Source organism: Equus caballus, chromosome 24 (assembly GCF_041296265.1).
Source record: "Equus caballus isolate H_3958 breed thoroughbred chromosome 24, TB-T2T, whole genome shotgun sequence".
NCBI lineage: Eukaryota > Metazoa > Chordata > Mammalia > Perissodactyla > Equidae > Equus > Equus caballus.
This window is the reverse complement of record NC_091707.1, coordinates 46,262,771-46,284,401: the sequence shown is the minus strand read 5'-3', so window position 1 is coordinate 46,284,401 and position 21,631 is coordinate 46,262,771. Positions and strand designations below refer to the sequence as shown.

Below are 21,631 nucleotides of genomic sequence, written 5' to 3'. Positions count from 1 at the left end.
AATATATCTTTATAAGCTCTTCCAGCAAAACAAAAATTGGATTTTTCTCCAACAAGCAATCAAGCAAGATGAACAATTGTAGTCATTTCCACATTTATCAATCATACTGCAAAATGATTCTCTACCATACACGAAGGAAGAAAACAACTAAAAAAAGAAACTACAGAAAATGCACTTCCAGTACTAAAGCCTAAACACCTAATGCTCGATAGCTTTATTCTAACAGCTTAGGTAAAATAAAAGGAAGAAACATATCTTCCCAATTTTTTTCTATTTGGAAAAAATTTTCTATTTTACAACTAGAAAAACAGTACACAGAATAATGCAAGAGACATTCACACATCTATTACCTATAGACAAGTAGTGTTACCAGATCATGAAGTCTTTTTAAAAAATAAAAGATTAAACATTACTGATAGAAGTAGAAGTCCTCATTAATTACGTCAAATCTATTGGTTCTATAAACTATCACAAAAAGGCAGTGTAATGGTTAATTTTGTGTCAACTTGACTGGGCCAAGGGGAGTTGAGATAAAATCTTATCTGTGGGTGTGTCCAGATGAGATTAGCACTTGAATTGGTGGACTCAGTGAAGTGGAAGTCCCTCCCCAATGTGGGTGGTCATCATCCAATAGCTGAGGGTCTGAACAGAACATACCCTCTCTTCCTGCCTGAGCCAATTACTCATAATAAATCTTTCTCCCTCTGTCTCTATATCTCCTATTGGTTGTTTCTCTGGAGAACCTAATGCAGGCAGTGTGTCAATGACAACATAAGAGGTATACACCCCTATGATCTGAATTTTTCTATATACGAATTCTGGATGCTACCTTAACTTACTTTAGGTCATTCCTCATCTTTAACAATGCTCTTGATGGCTTTCCTAGGATGTATTCAGAAATAAGGGGGTGGTGGGAGAGGGAGCCGCCTATAGTCCCTTGACTAGAATTACTGAGAGCCTAGTGTACTGGCTTGCTGGGGCTGCCATAACAAAGGACCACAAACTGCGTGGCCTAAACAACAGAAACATATTGTCTCACAATTCTGGAGGCTGGAAGTTTAAGATCAAGGTGTCAGAAGGGTGGGTTCCTTCTGAGGACTGTGAGGGAAGGAGCTTCCAGGCATCTCTCCCAGGTTCTGGCAGGCTCAGGTGCTCCTTGACTTGTAGATGGTGCCCTCCCCATGTCTTCATTGTGTGTCTGTGTCCAAATTTCCCCTCCTTGTAAGGACACCTGTCATATTAGAATTAGGACCCACCCCAATGACCTCATTTTAACTTGATTCCCTCTGTAAAAACCCTGTCTCCAAACAAGGGCACATTCTGAAAGACTAGGGGTTAGGACTTCAACAGATCTCTTTTAGGGTAGGAAAATTCAACCCATAACAGATACTAAAGGAACTGTAGTCTATACTTTGCCAACACTCCAAAGGAGTGGCAATTTGATTTCAAGGTCTTTGAGAAGCAAAGGGATGAAGAACAAAAAGTGCCAATGCAAATCCCAGGGGCACTTACTGCCCGGAGGAGGCCGTGACCAAGACTGCTTATTGCCTCCCGATATCCATTTTTCCTTTCTTCTTTCCTAACAGAACTGATCTTATTCAGGACAAGGTGTGCTCAGCTAACAGACTCCATTTGCAGCCTCTTTTAGAGCTGGCTATCGTCTCGTGTGACTGAGTTCCACTCAATGAAACAGAAGCAGGTGTTACGTGGGACTCTAGGAAGGCTGCTGAGAGGAGGCACAGCTGGGACATGACCCTTTCGCTGTCCTCCTTTCTCCTTCCTGCCACCTGGAACAGACCAGTGACCTGGAGCTCTGAGGACTGAGGTCACACACCAGGATGGTGGGACAGAAAGAAGGGGTGGGTAAGTCTCTGAGAAGCATGGCAGCCCCTAATCCAGACCACAAATATCCACCATCTGGACTTCTTAGGCTGGAGAAATTATTTTCTCCCCTGTTTAAGCCACTATTATTTTGAGTTCTCTGTTACATGCAGCTAAAACTAATCCTGTGTATTACAGGTCAAATACAAGCCCTTGAATGCCAAAGCCACTTGGGAAATTTCAACAGCATTCTATCTACGCTATGAATGTCTTCACCATCTGATCCCTAAACACATCAAGGACTTTTGAGGACCCTGACTCCTTCTTTCTGTGTATTCCTCCATCTTACTTGCTGTTATGGGTTCTGCCACATCTATGTGTTGGAAATAGGATGGGTGGCATGTCACTGTGTGGTGCTATCTTTATGTGGTCTGCACTGCCTAACATGCGACTGAGCAGCTGCAACACTCAGCCAGAAAACCCATCACTTTCATAACCTGGAGAAGAGAGGGCTCTACGACCCCCCTTATTCCAACTCCTAAACCACAGGGAGAATCATTTGAGAGAGAGATTCTCAAAAAAGAACAGCACTGACGTGTTAAGTGCAGTGTGGCATGTTTACAGGTCTAGAAAGTGTGTGGCAATGATCTTTTCCTTCACATTAATATTGGATGTGAAGTTCTTTTATTTGGGTTGGAATTTGTCCTCATCTACTCCTGGACAGATCAACAGAGGAAAACGCTAAAATCTGTATAAGAATTGCACAGGATTAGTTAGAATGGATCAAAAAATGCTGTTTTCCCAATATAACAATGTTTGTAAGATTTCAATGGCTTCAAAAGAAATAGTCAAAAAGATGAACAGCAATTGTCTGAGAAACACAAATCTTGTGTTTTAAAGCTCCTTTGCAGCTATGATATGATATCATCCATCAGTCTGTGGTACTCACCTGAATTCCGGTGGATACTGTTTTACAAGCCAGTCGACGTCAAAGCAGTAGTTAAACTAGATGGGGGGAGAAAGAACTAAGTCATGAGTACTTTAGCCAAGTAGTCTACACGGAGAACTGTTTCTTATTAAACTGAAAGAAACTCTAAAATAATGATGAACTACATATTTTATTTATAAACCTGGACAGTTACGCTACAACACTCATAAACAAACCTAAAGTGCATCTTGAAGGGAATACACGGTTCAAGGAATCCAAATCAATGGAGGAGTGCACGAGAAAACAGGAAATTATCTCTGCATGCTTTGGCAGCACTTGTATTTGTTATTTCTAAGAGCTTGCTGATTCATTTAAATAGAAGGGCTTATGAATTTATCCCTTTTTCCCCAGGTGATTATAACAAGGACTTTTAAAAAAGAACATTTCCTTTCAGCCTAACTTATGAGCTAGCTTTGTAAACAGGTGTCTGGGAATGTACATTCACTTGGCTTACAACAATTACATCTTGACCACAAGGTCTGCACTGGATCACCCATGGGGGCTCCTCCTCAAGCCTGGGTAAGCCTTGACCCTCCTCCTGGACACAGTAGTCAATCTAGCTAAGAGAGCACATACAAACTGACCCCATGTTCCATCTGGAGACCAGAATTCCTGTGGCCATGATGAACGAGCAAGGACGTGACTTTTTTTCTGATTGTTTACTTGAGAGCCTAGAGCATTAATGTGATTTATCAACACAAAGGGACCGGTTCTATCAGGCAGGGGCAACCAAACATGCAGAAGTATCCATAACTTTTACTCACTTGTTTTTGGTAGGTATAAGAAATTTCTTATCTATTTTTCTAAATCAAATCAAACTTGACTTATCCTTTACTTCTCTATCCACACCTCCTGAGGAGTTGTGCCAGAGTCCCATGAGTTATCAGTGTCACAGAAAGAAGTCCCTCAGGTTGGAATTTCCAAAGTGACTTCTTGGCCAGTCCTTGTGGCCCAACTGAGAGTCAGAAGCTCCACTGATAGTGGCATGCGTGGATGGCCATGGATCTCAGAACTGTGGCACGTGGTGCCAGTCTCCAGGTATGTGTTATCTCGGCAACCCTGCAGAGGACTGGCCTACAGGTCTCCATCTCTCATATTTTCCTTATGAAGTTAATTATTTGTCTTCTTCATCCAAAGAAAAGACTGTAAACTCACCTGAGCTGAAGAAACAAGTGTCCCGAATAGAGGAGATAAAATATCTGAGAAGACAAAACATTTAAATCGAATTCATATTTTGATAAAAATTCTCTAGTAACAATAATCACAATTGACTTATTAAATAGTCACCGACAATCAAAATTTGGCTTAGAAAACAGTGAACTAAGAAGCCACTACAAAGCTAGACTTTAATGTTCCACAAAATTTGAGAACATTTCCCTGTGCTATTTAATATTTATTATGTATTCTTTCACAAAATATAATGTAAAATTAAAATCTACGACTTCAGACTGGTCAATTTTAGAAATTGCCAAAAAAGACAATAATGATACATGTTCTTCTTCCTTCCATTCCTTGAAGTACTCACTCAAGTCCCTCTCAGGAGACCTCTCCAACCCGAGACTAGCAAGATGGTTCTTGTCCGGAGCCTGAGAGCACTTCTTCCTTTGAAGGAGAGGGCAGAGGCACCCACAACCCTAAGCTCGCATTTCCAGCATCCCTCGTCTTCTCTAAGGAGGTTCCACCTCGCACCCCTTCAAGCTTAACTTCAGATAGGTCAGAAAGCTCACTTCTCACAAACTACACCATGAGAGGAAGTACATGATCGTTATTCCCACTACTGACTATAACAGTCGCACTTGTCCATGACCTTTGAGGGGCCCGGCACTGGTCCTGGTACTTTCCACGTGTTAACTCTTACTCATCGCAGCCGCTTTCTGAGGTGGGGACTGTCGTTCCTGTTTTGTAGATGAGGAGTCTCTCCTTAGAAGGCTGCCCATAGGGGCAGCCAGGTGGTGCAGCGGTTAGGTTTGCACATTCCGCTTTGGTAGCCCGGGGTTCTCAAGTTCGGATCCTGGGTGCAGACATGGCACCGCTTGGCAAGCCATGCTGTGGTAGGCGTCCCACATATAAAGTAGAGGAAGGAAGATGGGCACAGATGTTAGCTCAGGGCCAGTCTTCCTCAGCAAAAGGAGGAGGATTGGCAGCAGATGTTAGATCAGGGCTAATCTTCCTCAAAAAAAAAAGAAAGCCACCCATAGCCACACTGCTACGAAGGGGCAGAGTCGGGATCTGAACCCGGACTGTCTCGCTCCAGCACTTCTGCTCTTAACCACCAAACTGGTTCTGAGGATTAAGACTGGGCTCATTCATTTATTTGACCCATATTTAGAGTGTTTCCCATCTTCCAGACATGGAGCTAGATGCCAGGATACAAAGATTTCAAAAGAAAAAGAAAGTCCTCTTAAGGAAGCTCCGACCTTAATGGAGAGGTACACAATGAAGAGAGAAATTGCAATACATTCCTTGATGGTCTCCTCCATTTTGTCCACACTGGCGGCTCCTCTTCTGTCTTTCTTAATTTACTCATCTTTAAAGGCCCATCTGAAATCCCCCTTCCTCCATGAGATCTTCTAGACAATCTGCAGTCATGATGCATGTTGGAGTGGTATATCAAACAGTTCAAAGAGCCCGGATTCTGAGGCTGGAACGCCTGGATTCAAATCCCAGCTCTGTCATCTACCAGCTCTGTGATCTTGGGCAGATTATTATTATTATTTTTTAAAGATTTTATTTTTTTCCTTTTTCTCCCCAAAGCCCCCTGGTACATAGTTGTATATTCTTCGTTGTGGGTCATTCTAGCTGTGGCGTGTAGGACGCTGCCTCAGTGTGGTTTGATGAGCAGTGCCATGTCTGCATTGGGCAGATTATTTAACTTCTCTAAACTACAGATCTGTCACCTACCCGAGGAGGAGAATTGTACCATCTACTCATAAAGCTGTTGTGAGGACTAAAGGAGATATCTGTGTAATAATCTATGTAAAAGCTCTTAGCATAACGTTAGCTTCTCCTTCCTCAATATCTTGGTGCTGGTAGCCAGTCTTTATCATTTTATTATATACAGCAAAACCTTGCATAGTTCTCTAGTGATCTCCTGTGTCTATCTCTCTCAAAACAAAAACACTGAGACCTATTGTATATGTCTTCCAAGAACCTAGACAAGACATTCACAAAAAGAAAAAAAAACTGTAGAATCAAACTCTTTACAGTATGAATATTTATGCTTCACACAGAAGATATATAGTGCAATTATACCTTTGATATATAATTAAAACACTACTGACAGTGAACATAATCTCTTCTGTGGGCCAGAAAAAAGGTAATCTGAAATGAGCGTGATAACGTTTACTTTGTATATCTGCCATGTGACTATATTGTGCTGGTCACTTTGCGCACTTCCTCCCTTTTTTCTGAATCTTCAGTTTGAAGATGAGTAAACTGAAATATGAAGAATCTTAGGTCCTTCGCTAGTTACCCACACAGCAAGCAAGTGGTGAGGTCAGGATTCAAACCCTGTGTCTTGGACTCAAGAGCTCCTCTTCTTCCCTTAAGGAAAACTGTTTCCTCTCTACACTCAATACTTTTGACACCAAGTGTGCGGGGTTTTCCATACAGACCAATTCTCTAGTTCTCTGTGGACAGTGGCTGGGTGTCCTACAATTTGACTCAATTCTGACACCATCCACCCGGAGTTGGCCTCAGATCTCACAGGCTTAGGGTTCAGTCCCACAAGACTGCCCCCACTTCAGACACCAATCACAAGTCCAGACCTCACATACATCTGACCAACAGGCTGTAAACTGGAGGGTTGCCAAGACCCCCTCCTTGAGGTTTGATAATTTGCTATTAGGCCTCACAGACCTCAGGAAAGCACTTTATCTACTGGATTACCAGTTACAGCTCAGTAACAGCCAGATAGAAGAGATGCACAGGGAGAGGTATGCGAGAGGGAGTGGAGCTCCCATGCCCTCTTCAGATGTACCACCCTCCCAGGACCTCCATGTATTCACCACCCGGAAGCCCTCCGAATTCCTCCAGTTAGGGCTTTTTTAATGGCACACTTGATTAAATCATTGGCCATTAATGACTACTGCAACCCCCAGCCCCTCTCCCAGAGATGACAGGGTGGGCCTGAAAGGTCCAACTTTAACCACATGGTTGGCTCACCTGGCAACCAATCCCCCATTCTTAAGGGCTTTCCCAAAATCACCTCATTATGATAAACTCAACTGTGGTGGAAAGGGGCTTGCTATGAATAACAAAAGAGACTCCTTTCACCTTTATTACTTTGGAGCTGTTTCAGGAGCCTGGGACAAAAACCAACTATAACCTGGAATGAAGACCAAATACATATATCATAGTATCATGCAGATGTTCCATGGTGACTAACCAAAGATCATGGCATTCTTTTTTCATGTCTGCATCAGGAAGCAAAACCAGGCTTTCAAGCACTGGTTCTCAAACTCAATTGGGCATTAGAATCCCCTGAAAGGCTTGTTAAAGCACACATCACAGGACCTCACTCCTTGCTCGCAGAATCTGATTCAATGAATCTAGAGTGGAGCTGGAGAATCTGCATTGAACAAATTCCAGGTGATGCTGCTGATCCCGCTGGTCCAGGGACTCAACAGAATGATTGCTGTCAAGTATTTGCTACCTTGTTAATAGTGTTGTTGATCAAGTTTAATTTTTATTTTTTATTTTTCTATTGCTGGGAAAGATTCACCCTGAGCTAACATGTTACCAATCTTCCTCCCTTTTGTTTTTTTTCTCCCCTCCTCCCCAACGTCCCAGTACATAGTTCTATATCCTAGTTGTAAGTCTTTCTAATTCTTCTACGTGAGCTGCTGCCACAGCATGGCTCCTGACAGACGAGCAGTGTGGTTCCACGTCCAGGAACTGAACCCAGGTAGCCAAAGCAGGGCACACCGAACTTTAACCACTAGGCCACCAGGACTGGCTCAAAGATAATTTTTAAATTAAAAGTTAAACAATTCTAAACACTGTACTAAGTGTTCCAACAGGGTTGATCTACAGGGCTATGAGAGACATCCTCTGATTTCCTGACTGAAGTAAACAGTTTGCTGTCAAACTAATGCATCCACTTTCAAAATGGTTAATTTTTTTTCTCCTGAGTTAAGACAATGCAGAAGGGTCTTGGAGATCATTCTAGGCTACTCTCCTGTTTTATTGAGGGGATCCTCTCATGTGCAGTTTGACAGCTCCTGGACACCTAGCATCACTTACCCTTGATGTGGAGGGCTCCGGAGTTATACTTTGGCTTAATTCCTGAGACTCGAGTGAGGTAAAATTGGAAGGGGTTCCCTTTATCCAACATGTCCCACATGTCTTGGCCTTCTCCTGACGTCTCATACTCATCTTCCTCCTCTTTGAGCCTGAAGCTGGTGGGAGGACCAGGCTTTCCAGTTCTTTGGGGAGCAGCATCTCCGGGAGGAGAGATGCCTTTCTCCTCTTTGACTGCCACTTTCTTCGCCTGCTTCTGCTGTGTTTCTTGTTGCAGCTCATCATCGCTGCTGGACAGACACCAACCTAGGTCTTCCTGGGAACCACTCTTCTGCCTTTTGGGAGGCAAAACTTCTGAGGCCGAGTCTGTGTTGCTGAATTTCACGGGTGATAGCTTCCTCCTGTGGGCAGCTTTCCGAGCCTCGGAACAGGTGTAGCGTGGCTCATTTGCTGCTCCCTGCCCAGCATGGGGGAGAAAAGAGGAAGATGGCTTGTCCAGTTTGGGCTTTTCTTCTTCACTTTCATCACTACTGGATATAGTCCACCTCCCATAATTGCCTTCCTGAGACATTATCCTTCTTCTGGAAATGAAAGATGGAAATATTGTTATTTCCCATTCACTAGGCCATTGGCAAACTGCTGCTCTCTAACTCCCTGTCATATGAGCTACCACAACACATACAGCAACCCGACACCTACCAAGACAGTGTCAAATGATCGATTCTGTATATACATTATCTAGAAGTACTTCCATGAGGACCCAACTCACTTAATTATCATATTGGCCTTGTCCTAAATCAAACTACTAAAACGTGCAGAGGAAAAACTTATACTGAAGCAAAACACTTATTTTCTAAATCACAAAGTCTAATTTCCACTTTCTTGGTCTCAGAAGAGGAAACTAGATGAAACAGGTACTTGTGGTTTTGTTACCTACAAAAAGTCACAAATTCAATGGTAAAGGGCTAAGTAGATTTTCCAGCTAGCTAAAGAACAGTTCCTTAGTGTGATTTTTGTTTAAAACATTTTAGTACAAGAACCAGAGGAAAATTAGACAATACAAAGAGTCTGTGCTCAGACTGTTGATAGTGTCTAAATTTTTGCCTTTTTTATTTTTTTTATTTTTTTCCTTTTTCTCTCCAACGCCCCCCAGTACACAGTTGTATATTCTTCGTTGTGGGTCCTTCTAGTTGTGGCATGTGGGACGCCACCTCAGCGTGGCTTGATGAGCAGTGCCATGTCAGCTCCCAGGATTCGAACCAACGAAACACTGGGCCGCCTGCAGCCGAGCGCACGAACTTAACCGCTCGGCCACAGGGCCAGCCCCTAAATTTTGCCTTTTTAAAGAGACTGAGCAGGTCGCATTGAGTGGGGTATACCAAGACAGAATTTGGCACTGTTCACAGGACGCCAATTCCTAAAAAAAAGAATTGATTTACCACCAAAAGATTTACAAACGAATATACTTTCATGTTTCACACTAAAAAGACTATTTTTAAGGTATCTATCACTTTTCACAATTTCTCACTTAACTTCAGTTAATGACCAGTCGAATCAGATAACTCCATTATATTCACAATAACAAAGTTTACTTTTTAAAGACAGTGTTTATGTAACAGAGTGGATTCAAATAAAAATATCAAGCAAATAACAGTATAGGTGTTGAAAGACTAACTAGGGAGGAGGGAAGTGAATGACTGAAATCGGCAAACACCGCCTTAAGTTATATTGTCAAGGAGGAGGAAAATGTAAAAATTCTCCCACCCAATGCCAACTCAGAACATTAGAGCTTCTATTAGGAACTGAAAAAGATTTGTGGATGGGATGCAAATAGGTACTCCTCTTAAAGTTGCTAGGTCTTCCTCTCCCACCATCATACCAGACCCAGCTGGAGCAGTTCTTTTACACTTTCAGCAGCTCCTTCTTACAGGGCTTGCAAACCATGAGAGTGGGCCTAGGAGTCAGGCTCTCAGTTGAGGCCCTGTATGAGTAATAGTGGAGAAACATGAGCCCCAATTTCAAATCCAGTCATTACTAAGTGATAAATGTGCCCTTAGGCAGGTTCCTTAACTGCTGTGCCTCAGTTTTCTCCTCTGTAAAATGGGTATCATACCTACTTCCCAGCGTTCACTCATTCAACAAATCTTATTGAGCAGGTACTAGGTGCCAAGAGCTGGGAATCAGGAGTTAACAATATAGAAAGTTTTTGCCCTAGAAGAGCTTACATTTCAGGAGGAAAGAGACAGACTAACACAAAAAAAAGCCAAGATGGCCTTACAAGACATTCATTACGTTTTACACATATGAGATAGTAATAGGATGCCCTTACCCTGGAATACTCTGAATAAGTAACACTCAAGTGCAATCTGGAGGATGAAAAGGAACCAGCGGGAATAAAAAAGGAAAGGAGGGGGAAGGGACGTGAAGAGCCCTGTAAGAAAAGGGAACCCAACCTGCAAAGGCCAGGAGGTGGAACAAGGTTGTAATAACTCCAAGAGCTCACAGGAAGACTTGAATAAGGCAGGCAGTAGTCCAGGATAAAGGTGGGGGCGGCGGGGCGTAAATCGCGTTAAAGATACCGGATCTTATTCTGAAAACAATGGGGCCCCACTGAAGGGCTTTAAGCAGGGGTGTACCTTGGCCCGATTTACCTTTTTAAAATATTACGTTCCCTAGAACCCTGTGTGAAGAATGGTTGGAAAGGAGACAAAAGTCCAAGGAGAGGAGGCTGCTGCAGGGACTCAGAGATGATGAAGGCGGTGGGGATGCAGTGAGGTGGGCTGACTCCCGGTACCAGGAGGAAGTAATGACAGCTGCTAACTTTTCTGTGCGTTCATCTCGGGCCAGGCACAATTCGAAGCACTTTACCCGCTGTAAACTCATTTCATGCTCACCCGTCTATACTAACTACCACGACTGCTTCCATTTACGGGGAAACTGAGCCCAGAAAAGTTAACTGGCATATGGTGAGCGCTCAACAGGCGCTAGTTATCACCACTACCTGCCCAGACCACCCACACTATTAATAGAAGAAGCCGGAATAAGGACCCGAGCGGGGGACCCCTCACGCCCACACTGCGGGCAGGACTCGGGGCTCTGCAACGCCTGCTGCGCGACCCTAAGAGGTACTCTACTGGGGGAAGCCGAGGCCCAGGGCCGAGGGGACCGTGCCCGGGGTCTTTACCAGATGCGCGGCTCCCCCGCGAGCCGCCTTCAGCCCCGCAGGGCACTCGCGAACTCGCCGGACCCGAGCGGCCCGCGCACCGCCCCGGGCGGCAGGAGCAGGATCGCGGGCTCCCACGGCCGCCGAGCACGCACCTGAGGCACCGGAGCCACGCCAGCGAACCAGCACCGGGGATGCCCGCCGCGGCCACCGACTGCGCTTGCGCGCAGTTCAAACCCTCAGGGCCGCGGCGCGCACCTCGCGGCCCCGCCCCTTCCCCTTCCGGGACGCCCGCCGCTGGGTCCTAAAGACCGCCGGATCCACAGGGGCCGCAACCCTCCTGGGGGCTCCCACAGAAGGGGGCAGAGGAGAGCCCTGGGTGCCTCCAGCTCTCGGCTCACCTGGCCGTTTCTTCTAAAGAGGGGAGAGAGAAATAAACCTAAAAAGAGGCGAGAGAAAATGAAGTGTCCGAAGTGTTCCCTTGCTTCTCCCTTAGTTAGTTAGCAAAACTCATCCCCTTTACAGGGATTCTCATAGACAGCTTCATTCTCCCAGAGCCAGAGGCAGGAGGGTTTATTTCGAAGGGAGAGAGATCAGCCAAGGTTTGAGGCAGCTGAGGGCTGAGACCAGTATCTCGGGAGAAGCGGGTTCGCTTGGGACGCAAATTGTAAAACCTGCTGTAAAATAGAAGGTTGAGTTCCCATCAGCTTCAACCTCCAATGCCTGTTTCTTCGTCGAAACGGGTGTACGTGATTTTAATCTTACTGATTTGCCAGAAGAGAGAGGGATCCGAGACAAACTCCTTTGCAAAACGGACCCCCTCACCCCCGTATTCCTTGCCTTTAATAAAGATATTTGGTATGAAATTTGGGCAGAATGCTGTTTTATACTGTTTATTCTCGGAGTTTCTTTCAAACCAGGCAACCATCGCAGAGGAGTGAACGAAATAACTTGGTGTAAACGTCCTAAGGGGTTGCTTGGTTCGTTTGCTGAACGTCTACTTTGTGCCAGGCACCGTGTTAGGTGCTAGTATTTTCCGGAGGACAAAACGGACACGGTAGCTACCCTGGAGGGCGCGCCCCCAGTGACTTGCTGATGTGCACGTGAATCCTGGACTAGGCTTGTTTTGTTTGGTTCCTTTTAAGCTTTGTTCACACTCTTTCTGTGTCTCCCATAATGTTTAGCACAGTGCCATAGATCAGAATTAGCAAAAGTGATTTATTGCAAGGTGTAGGGGCAGAAAATGAAAAGAATCATCCAGGATGCGACAAAACAGCGACTGGGAGAGCAGGATTCCCCACCCGGGCGCTAGGAGTTAAGGGAGTGAGAGGGGCGGAGCCAAGGCGGGGGGCGGGCCTAGCAGCCTCTCCGCCATAGGCTGGTCCAAGGAAACGTTGTTAAACAAAGCCTCGGGCCAATAGAACTGCAGGGTCAACGCCAGTGGCTCGCAGGTCGACCAATGGGAGAAGACGTTGGAGGTGTCCGGCCAAATGCAGCTTCCGGAGCTGCCGTGAGCGTGGCTGCGGTCCGCAGAGAGCGTGATTCTGGCCGCTGGGCTCGTGGGTTTGGCTGTCTCGGCTCAGTTGTGGCAAGTCGCGATGTTTTTCTCCCAGGCCGGGGCTCGGCCGCGGACATGGGAAGCCACCCCTTCAGAACGCAAGAAATGGGTAGAAGTAGGTGTTCAGAGGTCTGAGTCTTGGATTTTAACTTGACCCCGGGCTCTCAACTTCCATCACCCTGCCTGGATCTCACTCAGCCCGGTTGCATCGACAAGCACTGGACTATCCTTCCAAAGTGTCGTGGTTAATGACTGAGCCTAGGGCTGCAAGGCTTCTGGCTCCATGTCCAGTGTTCTGGCTACTTCCAAGTTCCTGCTCTTCTCCGCTACATAGTCTATTAAATAATAATTTCTAATCTGCCTCTTGCTGCCTTTCAAAGCCACCACCTTTGTCTCACCTTCCTAATTCTAGGACTGAATTCTGGGTAGAATTTATCCCAATGGTTTAACGTAATTAATTTGTGTCAGCCTAGCGATCAAGTTGTTTGCACTGTTTTTGGGTAGATTTTAGCACATTAAGATTTGTTGAGAATTAAACTTTGGATAATAAAACTCCATTTCTGAGCCCTACTGCTCGGCTGAGTTTTAGATCTTGGAGGTCTGAATTTAATATAAACTAGTAACAAAAACAGCAGAACAGATAGTTTCTGTCTTATTAACTAAAGTTATTTAATGTTCTTTAGGTATTTAAAGCATGTGATGAAGATAACAAAGGCTATCTAAGCAGAGAGGACTTTAAAGTTGCTGTTGTGACGCTGTTTGGGTACAAGCCCTCCAAGGTAGAGCTTGCTTCTTATATTTGGGGGTGGGGCAGATAATACAATAGTGAGTGGATTGTAAGTAAAGTGCAGAGGGCTAGCTTAGGATGTTTATAAAGCAAATTGCTGACTTAGAAGCAATTTCAGAGATGTGTCCAGTGGTGAATTTTACTCTTCTTAAGAACCTTACTCGGATGAATTAGAGTCCAGGAAGCCTGTCTCACCACCAGACTGTTAATACTTATAATAAATATGAGATGCTAGGGAAGTGTCAAGAGGGAAAGCTGCGGATGGGGGTGGGGTGTTGGTAACGGGAGAAATTCATAGAGGAAGTAACATGTTTCTTCTTTAATTAAATTTTTTGCTCCATTTAAATTATAAAAGTAATACATTTACGTGGTCAAAAAATTCTCACAGTCTAGAAAAGCATAAAGTTGAACGTAAAATCCTCTCCCTTCCTACCAAAGGGTCCCACTCCTCAAGGGTTACTATTATTAAGTTTCTTATGTATCATTCCAAAACTTTCTATGCATGACAACCATGCCTAGCAGTCTATGAAAACATAAGTGGGTGCCTAGTATGCCTATTTTATTTGAACTTGCTTTTTTCACTTAACAATAGATGAACATAAAAACAAACACCATCAGCTCGTTAAAAAAAAAAGTTGCAAAGTATTCTCTTTAGCCAGTTTCCTGTTTTTGGTCATTTAGATAGTTTCCATTGTTTTTCATTCCCACAAACATTGCTGCAATGAGCATCCTTTTATGTCTGTACTTATACGTGTGGATTATCTCTGTGGAATAAATTCCTAGAGGTACAGTTGCTGTATACATTTGAAATTTTTTTGGATATTGCTCTCCAGGAAAGGTTGCACTAGTTCACTAATAATGAGAGTTCAGCTGAACTTCAATGAACCTCCTACTTGACTAGAACAAATTTCCTGTTCCCCTTTCCTTGTGCTGCTCCCCTTGTCTATTACATCCATTCTAGAGAGGGATCCTTCTTGTTAAGCTGCTGAACTGGAATTAATCAGAGGCAAGATCTTGTCCAGATTTAAGAAATTCAACTGCAGCCATCAAGTAGAGGGACTCAGGGCTCTGCCTGGAATGCCCTCCCTCACGCCCTCATTAACCAGCTTGGCAATCATTTTGGCCCAGCTGTTGCTCATGAGTGGGCTCTACTTGTCTGTCAGATTGCAAGCCCAGTGAGGCCAGGGATCACGTGGTGTCTCACTTGTCCATCCTTCACTATGCATAAATGTATCACAACTTCTTGGTAAATATGCTCTGTTGATACAAATAGATCCCATGAACAGCCCAGGTAGGTTCAGAGGGAATGCTTAGTTACTGAGAGGTTGATTATGGAGCTCAGAGAAGTAGTCAGGGTTGGCTCCCAGAAATTGCAGCTCTCCTGTTAACCTGCGATTATGTCAGCTGCAATTCCAAAGAAGGTCAGCTAATGGACTTAGCCTTTGGGTTTTTTTTGTTGTTGTTTTTTTGAGTAAGATTAGCCCTGAACTAACTGCTGCCAATCCTCCTCTTTTTGCTGAGGAAGACTGGCCCTGAGCTAACATCCATGCCCATCTTCCTCTACTTTATATGTGGGACGCCTACCACAGCATGGCTTGGCCAAACTGTGCCATGTCTGCACCCGGGATCTGAATCAGCGAAATCCGGGCCCCTGAAGCGGAACATGCGCACTTAACTGTTGCGCCACCCACGGGCCCCAGACTTAGCCTTTGAAGCATCTCTTTACCCTGGGTTCAGCTGGAAAGATCATTCTGCCTTTATCACCCTTGACTACTTACTTGGTTTTAATTTTAGAATGTAAGTGAGGAATTTAATGACAGGTGATATACATATGTACACTCCATGAAATTGAACAGACTTTTACGTTTATTTTCATACCTGGTCAAGGTTTTGGATTTTAATTTTTAGTCAAACGGAATGTTTATTGACCACAGATCACTAAACAGCAAAGTACTGATATAGCAAATCATCCCTACACTTATCAATCATTTGTACTGTGAATTTTTATTAAATAAGTGACACTTAATGTATAACCTCTGTGGGGCCAGCCCTGTGGCCGAGTGCTTAAGTTTGTGCGCTCCGCTTTGGTGTCCCAGGGTTTCACTGGTTTGGATCCTGGGCATGGACATGGCACTGCTCATCAGGCCATGCTGAGGTGGCGTCCCACATGCCACCACTAGAGGGACCTGTAACTAAAAATATACAACTATGTACTGGGGGGATTTGAGGAGAAAAAAAAAAGAAGAAAAAAAATGTATAGCTTCTGTAAAATTGAACAGATTTTTATTTTTATACTAGGTTGAGATTTGGGGTTTTGTCTTTGAATATTGCTTTTGAGCGAATGAAATATTTACTGAATGCAGGTCATGAAGCAGAAAAGCACTTGTGTGATAAACGGCTTATAACCACATGTAGTTGTTTACACAATGACATTTATTGCGTTCCTCTTTAACAAAAGGAACACTTGCTAGGTGCTAGAGATACAAAGATGAATGAAACATAGACCCTACTTTGAAGCTGTTCACAATTTAGTGTATAAAACTGTGAGAAATACAAAGATAGATGAGATTAGGAACAGAAAGTGAAGGGGACAAAGAGCCTGGTCTAATTCTAGTAACTATAATAGGAGTCTGGGTGGCATTTAGGCTAGAGGAGCCAGACTCCTCTGATATGAAGGGTCTGGGAACACTTTGTGGGTGGTGGGAGAAGTTACACCCTGGTGATCGATTGGATACAGTGGTGGTAAGAAAGTGGTGTAACACCAGGACTGAAGGCATAGGGAAGCCACCAAGTAAGAAAATTCAGAAGGAGTAGGTTCATGGGAAAGACAATGACTTCAGACTGGAACACATTAAGTTTAAGGAGGCAATGAGCATTCCAAGTGCATTCAGTCGTTAAACGCTGTGCTGGTGTTGAGGTTATGGGGGTAACGATCTGCTCTCAAATTGTACTGCCTGTCTTAGAGGAATCTGAAATTGAGTGGAGAGGTGAGGGCTGGAGATAGATTCAGGATTCTTCAGTTTGCAAGTGGTACCTCAAAACATGAGACTGGGTAGCATTGCCCAGGAGGAGGATGCAGGGCCTGAAGGGCAGGAGCCTGAGGGCAGAACACTGGGGAGTACCAGCATTTAAGAGCAGGCAGGGACTTTGTGAAGAAGATGCAGTGGGAACCATCTGGGAGGGCCAGAAGCAATCAGAAAGTGCAGGGCATGGAATCCAAGGTGGAGAAGCTGTGTCAGATGCTTCCAGGGTTCTAGTTCCATAATGTTTGTAGAGCTCTTGTAACAATGTGGGAAAATGCTTATTTCTTAATATTGACTAAAAGCAGGTCCCCAAACTTTATACACAATGTGTTCTCAAATATGTTTAAAAATGCATGGAAAAAGAAAAAAGGTAGATAAGGCCAAAATGTTAACAATGGTTTTCATTGGATGGCTGCTTTTAAAATTTTTCTTCGTCATAATTTTTTATGTTTTTCATGTTTTCTGCATCATGTTACTTTTATAATCAGGAAAAAAATTTAAAAATCAAGCCATAGAGCTCATTGTAATAATTACTATATTTGTCTAAAACAAAGGTTACCTTTTAGGTTATGCTACATGTGTGACAGACAAGTTGATTTTATATGCTTAAATCATTTTGGTCAATGGAATAAAGTTTTGGGGGCCATTAGAATCTGTAGTACGTTAGTGTCTGGTAACGTATATATTAATGGAAGAGTAAAATGACTACTACAGCTGTCCTGTGACATTACTTCTTTGCTGGGCTAAACAAATTTGGTTTCTCATAAAATGCATCCAGGAATTAAGAACTTGCACCCTGAAAACATTTCATGAAATTATATGTCCTATTCTTTCCTCTTTTCTAGATAGAAGCCAATTCTGTGATGTCTTCAATAAATCCAAACACTTCCGGTAATATGAAAGTTAATATTAATTTTCCATACCCTTATTTAGACATTCATGAAACTAAAGTTAAGAACAAATATAGAGACTATAAAACATTATGTTTAAGCACATCTTTGTTTTGTTTCCCGTTACCCAAAAGATAAAGGTTTTGGTTCTTTTAATTTTGATTAATTCATGTATTTATAAGTATAATGTATGTTTATTATAGGAATTTTGAAACATCGAAAAGCATAAAGAAAAAAATGTTGCTTATAATTTCAACATCCAAAGGATGATTCTGAGTTTTTTGACTTGAATGAATGGATGTGGCACTTATTGAAATGGGAAGACTAGGGGAGAAGATTCGGGGTTCGGGGAGACCAAGAGTTCCATTTTGAATATGTTAAGTTTGAGAAGCTTCGATCAACAATGTCAAGGCAATCGGGCTGTATGAATATGGACTTCAGAGGAAAGCTCTGGGCTGAAGAAATAAATTTGGGAGTCATCAGCTTGTAGATGGTTTTTAAAGCCATGGGAATGGATGAGACCACCTCGAGAAACAGAATGCACTGAGAAGCTTGGGGACTGTAACCATTGAAAGTCAGAGGATAAGGATGGGGGAAGGAGGAAAATCGGGAGTGTTTGATCTAAAGCCAGGAGAGGTGGCTATTTCCAGGAAGAGGGTGTGGTCAAGACCGTCAAAGGCTGAGGAAAGGTCCTGTAGCTTAAGAACTGGAGAGGATCCCTTGGAGCTGGCAAACTGGGTGTGTTTGGTGACTTTAGCAAGAGCAGTTGCAGTGCGTGGTGAGGGCAGAGGCCAGGCTGGAGTGTGTGGAAGATAAATGGAAAGTCAGAAAGTGTGACAATGTGAGTAGATAAGTCTTTGAGTAGGATCAAGAAAGGTTTTGTTTGCTTTTTTTTTTTTGTGGAATATGAAGAGTATGTTTCTAAGCTTAATGGAATCTAGTGGATCTAGTGAAGAGAGAAAAGGATGAGAGAGACGAGTACCTATTGTTTGAGGGAATAGGATCCAGAGCATGCTGGATTGGCTGTTTAAAAATTACCATTTTTGGGAAATTATTTAAAGCTTACAAAAGTTGCACGATAATAATAGGACATACAGAGAATAGATGTGTACCCTTTAACCAGATTCACTTATTGTTAACATTTACCCTATTCGCCTTCTCATTTGCACTTTCTACCGCTACCCCCTCCTCTCTGTGTATTATATGTAACCAGAATGTACCTATCAATTTCATAAATTTATTTTGATGCTATTTTTTTATTTTATTGAGGTCATAATAGTTTATAACTGTGAAATTTCAGTTATACATTATTATTTGTCAGTCACCATATATGTGTAACCCTTTACCCCTTATGCCTACCCCCCAACCCCTTTCCCCTCTGATAACCATTAATCAGTTCTCTTTGTCCATGTATTTGTTTATCTTCCACATAGAGTGAAATCCTATGGTGTTTGTCTTTCTCTGTCTGGCTTATTTCGCTTAACATAATACCCTCAAGTTCCATCCATGTTGTTGCAAGTGGGACAATTTTGTCTTTTTTTCTGGCTGAGTAGTATTCCATTGTGGGGTGTGTGTGTGTATCCATCCCCCACATCTTCTTTATCCATTCATCAGTCAGCGGGCACTTGGGTTGCTTCCATGTCTTGGCTGTTGTGAATAATGCTGCAATGAACATAGGGGTGCATAAGTCTCTTTGAATTGTTGATTTCAAATACCCGGTAGTGACATAGCTGGGTCGTATGATATTTCTATTTTTAATTTTTTGAGAAATCTCCATACTGTTTTCCATAGTGGCTGCACCAGTTTGTATTCCCACCAGCAGTGTATGAGGGTTCCCTTTTCTCCACATCCTCCCCAACATTTGTTGTTTTTTGTCTTGGTAATTATAGCCATTCTAATAGCTGTAAGGTGATATCTCATTGTAGTTTGATTTGCATTTCCCTGGTGATTAGTGATGTTGAACATCTTTTCATGTGCCTATTGGCCATCTGTATATCTTCTTTGGAAAAATGTTCATATCCTCTGCCCTTTTTTTGATCAGGTTGTTTGTTTTTTGTGTTTTTGACTTGTGTGAGTTCTTTATATATTTTGGAGATTAACTCCTTGTCGGATATATGATTTGCAAATATTTTCTTCCAGTTGGTGGGTTGTCTTTTTGTTTTGTTCCTTGTTTTCTTTGCCTTGCAGAAGCTCTTTAGTCTGATGAAGTCCTATTTGTTTATTTTTTCTTTTGTTTCCCTTGCCCAAGTAGGCACGGTACTTGAAAAGATCCTTCTAGGACTGATGTCAAAGAGTGTACTGCCTATATTTTCTTCTAGGAGTTTTATGGTTTCACGTCTTACCTTCAAGTCTTTAATCTGTTTTGAGTTAACTTTTGTGTATGGTGAAAGATAATGGTCTGCTTTCCTTCTTTTGCATGTGGCTGTCCAGTTTTCCCAACACCATTTATTGAAGAGACTTTCCTTTCTCCTCTGCATGTTCTTAGCTCTTTTGTCAAAGATTAGCTATCTGTGGATGCGTGGCTTTATTTCTGGGCTTTCACTTCTGTTCCATTGTTGACACTGAATTTTTATCTAATTTACCATCTATATTCCAGTGTTGTCACTTGATCTACTAATGTCCTTAATACAGCATCTTTTCTGCTTTAGTACAGGAATTAGTCTTTGGTGTCATGTCTCTTTAGCCTCCTTTAATGTGGGACATTTCTGTAGACGTTTTTTTGTTTCTTGCCCTTTTTATAACGTTGATATTTTTGAGGAAATAGCCCACCTCTCACTGTTTTGTTTTGTTTTGAGAACATTCCTCATTTGTGTTCTCCTGGTGCTTCTCTGTAATTGGGTTGAAGTTAAGCATTCTCAGCCAGAATACCGTTTAGGTGGTATGTCCCTCTCAGAGTGCCATGTCTGGGGGTACACAATGTCCGTCTGTCTCTCAGATGATATTAATTTTCATCACCAGTCAAGATGTTGTCCAAGTTTTCCATTGGATTATTTGTTTTTATTTTCTTCCCTTGCAACTAATAAGTAGTCTGTGGAGATACACGGTTAAGACCATGCAAATATTCTGCTTCTCATCAAGGTTTCCCCCTAGTTTTGATATCCATTCATGATTCTTGTCTGATTCACTTTTTGCCATAAGGGTTGCAGAATAATGATTTTCTAATCCCAGTGCTTCTTTCAGTTAACCTGTGGCATTGTAGTATAAACCAGAGACCTCCCTTCTTCCTGATCAATTGATGTATCTGTCTACCTGTCTATTATCAGTATGGACTCATGAATTTGTATGTTTTTAAAGATTTGTGATTCATTACGGTACTGAATTATTTTAGCACTCATTGTCACAGCCATTGAGTACCCTCTCAAGCTGGCACCTATGTCCTTTTGACTGGTTTGACTTTTTCTTTTTTAAAAATCTTTTTATTTATACATGTTGGATTTACAAAAGAGTTTGCTGGATTTTTTTTTGTATACAAGACTCGGTATCATATATGGAACATGACTTTTAGAACAATATTATTACTAGGGGAACATGTTTTTGACATAATCCCTAACTTGATGAAATTTCCCCAGGTTTTGAATTTCTTGTTAAAAATTTTAACACTTTCAAAATATTCAAATATTGTTTCTTTTTTTAAAAAAGATAAATTTTATCTTTTTTATATATATATATATATATATATATATATATATATTTTTTTTTTTTGCTGAGGAAGATTCACCCTGAGGTAATATCCATGCCAATCTTCCTCTGTTTTTTAGTATGTGGGCCACCAGCACAGCCTGGCCGCTAACAGAGCAGTGTAGGTCTGCACCCAGGAACCAAACTCTGGCCATTGAAGCAGAGCATGCTGAACCTGACCACTAGGCCATCAGGGCTGGCTCCTCAAATATTGTTTCTTTAGTGTTCAGTTAGTTATAACTTCGTGGTGAAGGCTTCCCTACATTTTTTTCTTTGGGTTTCTATGCGAATATTCTAATCTGCAAAGATTTCCGTAGCTTCTGGCAGGAGGATCTCTATGTTGATAGGATTTCTCTCCTTTAGGAATCCCCCAGTGCTCAGTGAGTTACTCTATCTGGGTGAAGATCTTCCCCCGCTCATTTTATTTATGTAGCGTTTCTCTGTGATGTGACTTTTTTGATATAGCAAGTGTGATGTTGCTG

At 42.6% G+C, this 21,631-nt stretch overlaps 2 protein-coding genes across 28 annotated transcripts in view; one reads left to right on the top strand and one right to left on the bottom strand.

The window, feature by feature from the left end:
* Window positions 1-11,491, bottom strand: part of TDP1 (tyrosyl-DNA phosphodiesterase 1) — an 82,845-nt gene extending 71,354 nt beyond the window's left edge. For 2 of the 5 annotated variants that reach the window (XM_070249899.1, XM_023628260.2), the window contains exons 1-4: window positions 11,369-11,476; window positions 8,054-8,631; window positions 3,965-4,008; window positions 2,771-2,826 (exon numbers count right to left, since the gene is read on the bottom strand). In XM_070249899.1, the coding sequence (XP_070106000.1) occupies window positions 2,771-2,826; window positions 3,965-4,008; window positions 8,054-8,621 (668 nt within the window). In that variant the 5' untranslated portion in view covers window positions 8,622-8,631; window positions 11,369-11,476. Of the gene's footprint in view, window positions 1-2,770; window positions 2,827-3,964; window positions 4,009-8,053; window positions 8,632-11,234 lie in introns of all 5 variants that reach the window. The other 3 variants (XM_001496093.7, XM_070249898.1, XM_023628261.2) reach the window with 3 other exon arrangements.
* Window positions 11,492-12,652: 1,161 nt separating this feature from the next.
* EFCAB11 (EF-hand calcium binding domain 11) overlaps window positions 12,653-21,631 on the top strand; it is a 138,943-nt gene continuing 129,964 nt past the window's right edge. For 8 of the 23 annotated variants that reach the window (XR_011432282.1, XR_011432288.1, XR_011432289.1 and 5 more), the window contains exons 1-3: window positions 12,653-12,886; window positions 13,455-13,550; window positions 17,427-17,472. Coding sequence is in view for 10 of the 23 variants with exons in the window: in XM_070250310.1 (XP_070106411.1) it covers window positions 12,812-12,886; window positions 13,455-13,550; window positions 17,427-17,472 (217 nt within the window). In the remaining 13 variants the exon portion in view is untranslated. Of the gene's footprint in view, window positions 12,901-13,454; window positions 13,551-17,426; window positions 17,473-21,631 lie in introns of all 23 variants that reach the window. The other 15 variants (XR_002803639.2, XR_011432280.1, XR_011432278.1 and 12 more) reach the window with 2 other exon arrangements.